At 37.7% G+C, this 6,225-nt stretch overlaps 1 protein-coding gene across 2 annotated transcripts; it reads left to right on the forward strand.

Moving 5' to 3' along the window:
• The first annotated feature begins 942 nt into the window (after window positions 1-942).
• Window positions 943-4,019, forward strand: LOC122047233 (ACT domain-containing protein DS12, chloroplastic-like). Of its 2 annotated transcripts, XM_042608379.1 has the most exons (11): window positions 943-1,337; window positions 1,794-1,842; window positions 1,917-2,042; window positions 2,147-2,241; window positions 2,326-2,349; window positions 2,436-2,520; window positions 2,606-2,665; window positions 3,238-3,293; window positions 3,494-3,599; window positions 3,673-3,741; window positions 3,821-4,019. In XM_042608379.1, the coding sequence occupies exons 1-11, from the start codon at window positions 1,213-1,215 to the stop codon at window positions 3,881-3,883; spliced, it is 858 nt and encodes a 285-aa protein (XP_042464313.1). In that variant the 5' UTR covers window positions 943-1,212; the 3' UTR covers window positions 3,884-4,019. The 2 variants fall into 2 exon arrangements, with proteins under 2 accessions (XP_042464313.1, XP_042464314.1); XM_042608380.1 differs by lacking the exon at window positions 2,326-2,349.
• The last annotated feature ends 2,206 nt before the right edge of the window (window positions 4,020-6,225 follow it).

The raw sequence follows: 6,225 nt of genomic DNA on the forward strand, positions 1-6,225 counted from the left end.
TTCCAAAGGCTAGTAGTCGTCTGTGATTTACCTCCTCCGTGTTGGCCTTGGAACGGGTTGGCCGGGGCACTGGGGACGAGCGTATTTACCTTTTGCCACCAATGATAAGCGTTGTATATTAATTTTTTTTTTACCAAAATGGTATCTCACCCATGTATAATTACCTAATTACATTCCAATACATATTAGTAGTTTATTCATATTATTATCTCTTTCTTATTTTTCTCCTGCCTAAATTGACACGTTGTAATCGCTACTAATTAGCTTCTACAATATGGAAAAAAAAATTTAATGCTTAAATTGTTTGGAGTTTTTGAAAAGATTTAAATGATATTTTTTGAGTCTGAAATTGGATCGTTACGAGTTCCACCCCATAACCAAGTGTAGTTTTAACGAGTTTCAATTTAATATATTATGTCGCATAGTTTAATTTGAGTCAAAAGTTATGATCTCTCAAATTTTAAAGTTTAACATTCATGTCTAGCCACTACTAAATTGGTGCTACTACAATTACACAAATTGAAACTTGTTAGATATCCTTAACTTGTTATGGGGTAGAATCTATAACGATCAAGTTTTAACTAGAAAATACATCATTTAAATCTTTATCAGAGTCTCCGATAATTTTAATCTTTTTTTTTCATATTATAACAGCTATTAAATTATATTTACTACAAATGTATAGAGTAGGTACTGGTTCGTAGATACTATAACTCATCGATTTTGATGGAAAAAATAAGAAAAAAATAATAATACGAATAAGTTACTAGTATACAGTGCAAAATAGTTAGTAGTTACTAATTTTTTAAAAAATTTTATTTTTATTTTTGTTTTGAGATGTTGGCGCACGTAGACGGTAGGATCGAATTAACCGTCGGATTTCGAGTATGACAGTCCCGAGATTAGCGGGCGCCGCCCGTCGCTATATCTTCCCTTCTTCTCCCTGTCTCGTCCATGTCTTCTCTCTCCCGAAGCTACCACGAGGAGTAGTTGACTTGAGCCTGGAGAGCGGCTGCTGCGGCAGGGAGAGAGCGAAGTAGACCTAGCGCATGCCATTTGCATGGATCACAAGGTGAATCACGCCTCGTGTTCTCTCCCAATGCCGCTGTCGCCCTCCTCCGATGCCCTAACTGACCGCGGGGAAAGCAGATCTACGAGTCAAATCTAGGGCGCTCGAGATCCTCCTCTCGGTCGACCAACTGAGGCTGAAGAATGGCGCTGCTTGCGATGGCTGCCGGTGTCCTCCATCCGAGCCTGGGCCTGAAGCTGGGACAGGGAGGTGGGAGCCACTCACTTCGTCGCTTCCGATCGGGGATCTCCAGCTCCTCAAAGATCAGGTTTTGATCCTTTCCTGCTTTTGTCTCTACTTTTTTTTTCTGGCTATCTCCGTCCTTGTAGATTTAGGCTAAAAGGATTTTTTTGCTGTGAGATGTTTTGGTTTCTAATCCATTAATGCTTGTCAGGAGTTGCAATTGTGCAGGCTTCTAAATATCTCTCTTTGTTCTTAGATTTGGGTAAAGTTGTTTTATGGATGTGAGATAGTTGCTTTCTTGTTCATAAATACATTAGAACATGCAGATCGAGACATCTGGTTAATCTAGGATATTTTTGCGGATCAATCTGTAAAATATTACTGATTTGTGATGGTTCTATATACCATGTAATTGGAACATATCCATTTAAGTCTACGAAAAGATGAAACCAAAGGCGAAAGATCTAAACTTGTTTAATATGCATGTTCTTTACTCGAGTGACTTATTTTCTGCTGATGTTGTATTGTGGGATATTGTCAGATGTCCATCCCTGCACACTCCTATATCCGCATACCCAACTGCTGTTGAGGTATTCAGCCATCTGTTTGGTGCGTTTACCTGGAAATGGATTCTGTTTTTAATCCATTGTTTCCTTTGTGCTAGAATGGGAGTTTCAAAGCGACTGATAAAATTCCTACACCCAAAGTGACAATTGATCAAGACTCAAATCCAGATGCAACCGTCGTTGAGATAGCCTTTGGCGATCGCCTTGGTGCTCTACTTGATACTGTATACTTGAAATCTCTTCCCTTCCTCGTCTCCTGTGTATTTCTTTTTTGTTAAATGCATCTGTTTTTAATTCTTACTCCTGTTTATATTTATATCCTTGGTAGATGAATTCTCTGAGGAACCTGGGGCTCCATGTTGTAAAGGCTAATGAATACTCGGACTCTACTGGGAAGCACCATAGATTCATGATAACTAACAGGTGAGCTCTCGCTTTTTTGTCTGTATTTGCTTATTTCACCCTTCTGTTATTCTCTGACCACAGCATTCTTCTTCACTGCTGCAGCTTCATGGATAAAGCTCTACTGTTGTTTGTCACTTTGTCGACAATAGTTTTGCTATTTGCCTTTTGTGTATCGAAACATGCTATATTGTAGTTAATGGAACTTTTCATAGGTCTACTGGCCGTAAGATTGATGACCCAGAGTTGTTGGAAACAATTCGGCTGACAATTATCACCAATATGCTCCAATATCACCCGGTAATTCTGATAATTATAATCGATCACTATGGGTTTATTTTCATGTGTTTGAGTTATTTTAATGGAACTTATTAGTTCCCTACAGGAGTCTAGCAGTAAACTGGCCATGGGAGCAACTTTTGGAGTGGAGCCACCTGAGCAGAAGGTATGTAGCTCCTGTTTTATATCTGTGAAGGATTACTTGAATCTTTGGATATTTGGAAGTTAGAACCTTCTATTCATTTCAACGTTAGAAAGATAGGTAAATTATTTTTTTTACAAAAACACAATCTGAGCGTGCCAGAGGAGCCATACTTCCCTTACAATTTTATGTTTTCAGTGTACTTTCTCGTGACCAAACAACAAACGGAAGTTGTGTCTGTAATTTGTGAACTTTTGTATTTAAGGTTTGGATTACAAAATGGCCCATAAGATGCATCTATGTTTAGCAAAAAAAGAAACTACTTTTCCAATATTGCACACATTGAGTTAACCAGGCGGGCCTTTGTTATTGGAAGATGTTTCACTCTGTTGTCAAATTCGTGTTCCCTATTGTCTGTGTGTGTGTTTTTCTGATATTTCATCATTCTGTTTTGCCATCTAAATCAGGTTTATACTGGTTGGCCGTCAGGCTTCTGATGTTTCATTTTGTATTCTCTTTCACCATTCAACAACTCGACAAGTGCAGTGCTTCACGAATGCATGAACTTCAGGTTCTCATCTTCATTTGTGTTTCAGGTTGATGTGGACATTGCAACCCATATAGATATTTATGACGATGGACCTGACAAAAGGTACGAATAATTCTAACAACCTAATCTTTCGCTGTCATATTTATCAATGAATGTCTCTTTTCTTTTGGCATATGTAGTGTGCATACTCGGTCTTTGAATAGTTAAAATTATATGTGCTCTGAAACAAAAGTAAATGTTGCGACAACTCCCATTAAGTGGATGATCTTACTACTTATCCACATTCATATACTTCTCCTCAGCTTACTTGTGGTAGAGACAGCAGACCGCCCTGGTTTGCTGGTTGATCTTGTCAGGATCATCAACGACATAAATATCACAGTCCAGTCTGGAGAGTTCGACACCGAAGTAAAATAATTGGCTCTGTCAAGTTCTTTCTACATACTCATCAATCGAGTTAGTAAACCCTTTCTCCTTGCAGGGATTGTTTGCCAAAGCAAAGTTCCATGTCAGTTACAGGAACAAAGCCATCATCAAGTCCCTGCAACAGGTATGGTTTATCTACAAGAATTCTAATTCCACAATGTTATCTCCTCAAGGACCTTTAAAAAGTGCGTGTGACCTTGTAGGTTCTCTTTAATAGCTTGAGCTATTTCTTGAGGAGGCCAACGACCGAGGACGCGAGCTTTTAGTCACTCCCTGGGCAGCTTTGTCATGGTATAAATAAGAGAATTACTCAACATTTTACATACTGGAAAAACCAAATTATGTTGTAATACATTACCTTTGATTCTAAATTGACGCTACATTCATGTTTCTTTTTCTCAACCTGACTTCGTTGCATGAAGATGTTGACTGCATTTAAGTTTTTATATCACGTTGATCATAATAAATTTTCAATTATACAAATAAGTTTATTGTAATTCACATATCGAAACCTGAAAAAGGTTTCCTGTAATCTAACACAACTAATAAGCTTGCTAGTTTATATTTGTCTATTGAAAATCCTATTAACTTATTGCACTTATAATTTATTTAAAGTATTAATTTAATAGATAACTTTCCTCCTAATTCGCCTGTTGGATAAATCTAAAATATAATTTATGTATATTCAAAAATTGTTTTTTTTTATTGCTCTATTAAGTATTTTATCACTGCCTAGAAAACACCTTTTTTTTAATCATTGAACATAAAATTTGTACAAGCATTTTCTTTTCCATACATATTCAATTGAATTGTACATCCCTTTTTCTTGAATTCATTCACATCTCTGATCTCTGAACCAATTTTTTTTAAGAAAAAAAATGTATGTTATTTTTTTCTTTCTTTAAATTCTTTAAACAAAAGAATTCATGGAATATCTCTCATGTCCTCTGCTAAAAAATAATAGAAAAACAACAAACACCTTTACTATTGATCTTTTATCAATGACTTTCTTAGTTCACTCTTTATAGTTGCATCATTGGTTCTTAGATATCTCCTCCGTGTTGACCTTGGGATGAATTAGGAGAGGCGTTGGGGACGAGCGTATTCATCTTTTGCCATAATCCTTGGTTCTTAGATGAAATGATTGTTGCCTCTACTCTCAAACTTCCGTGAGGAGATTGCGGTCTCGAATGCTCCCGCGAGTGCCTTCACCTTATTTGATCGTCCAATGCTAAACTTGTTTGCCATCTGCTCTATTTTGTTGTTGCGAATATCAAATGGACCGGAATAGGACATCGGATATTCGATCTCAGGCATCTCCACCTCATCGTCCACCAATTCTCTCCCACAATTCAATCTCTCTTCTAACTCTTTACCGCCTTGACTCTCTTTATCTTTCTCTGAAGTATCATCAACTTCTTCTCCTTCCTCTTCTTCATGTATCACGGTGAGGATCATCGGAGTAGATGGTGTTATGGTCATCCTCGCGATCGATCCATAAATCTTTGAATTACTTCTTATAATGCTTTCTGCTTTTATTGGACTTAGTAGGGATGAGATGCTTGGAATTGATCGTGTCCTCACCTTTGTGCTATCAGCTGAAGATGGCCTCTCAGGAAGGACACAAACAGGTTGAGCCTTGCTCACCGGTGTCGTTCGACTTCGCGAAAAGCCATTAAATGTTTGCTTGTGACTCTTGGCGTGTGCAGCAGCAGATGTAGGACATGTTTTCTTTCTCACCGTCGACCAATTATTGGCTTTTTGCATATGGTTCTTGTGGTGCAAGGGTGCAGAGCTATCCAATGCTTGCTTTTGGCTCTTAGAGTGTAGGTAGGAGGTTTGTGATGAGGTTTTTGTGGACAACGCGCCGCCATCGGGAGTTTGCCTTTGGGTTCTTGAGTGCAAGGAGGCTCGGGATGAGGTTTTCGTCGAGGATGTAGAATTGGATGTTTGCTTTTGGATCTTCGAGTGTAGGAGAGGGGATTCCGATGAGGCTTTTACGGCCAATTTTCTATCTAGCATTTGCTTTTGCGTTTTGGGTTGGAGAGAGTTGGAGACATTCGTTGAGCTTGTGGCGGTTGGTTTAAGATAATGTGGAGTGGGCTTCTTAGATATTTTCGAAAGTGCATTTACTTGATAAGTAGGGTTTGAATTGTTGTTGTTCTTCTTGTTCAAATCACGTACGCTTGAAACACTCTTGATGTCCTTTTGGTGCAATCTTTCCTTCGACATAGTCATGGCCTAACAACAAAGTAGCCAACAATCAAATAAAAGTAGAACCACAATGCACTTGAAGAATCCACAATGATCTTGTGAAATATTAATTAGATTTGCTATCATAAATTTCTTGTATGTGTTCTATTTCACATACTAGTTATTGGTGCGACAAAGCATCTTTAACCCTCTATTATTCGAAAAGTCTTCTTTAATCTTTCCATTATTCACATTATAAATGCTTATTGTCTACAAATTTTCTTCATCTAATTCATTATTCACATACTCCAAGTTAATTGAGGATGACAAACTTTCTTAGTCTATCCATTACTCGATCTAAAGCTTGAGCCATAAAATTATACATATTGGATATATTGACGATTCGATTTCTCTA

Source organism: Zingiber officinale, chromosome 2B (assembly GCF_018446385.1).
Source record: "Zingiber officinale cultivar Zhangliang chromosome 2B, Zo_v1.1, whole genome shotgun sequence".
Lineage (NCBI taxonomy): Eukaryota > Viridiplantae > Streptophyta > Magnoliopsida > Zingiberales > Zingiberaceae > Zingiber > Zingiber officinale.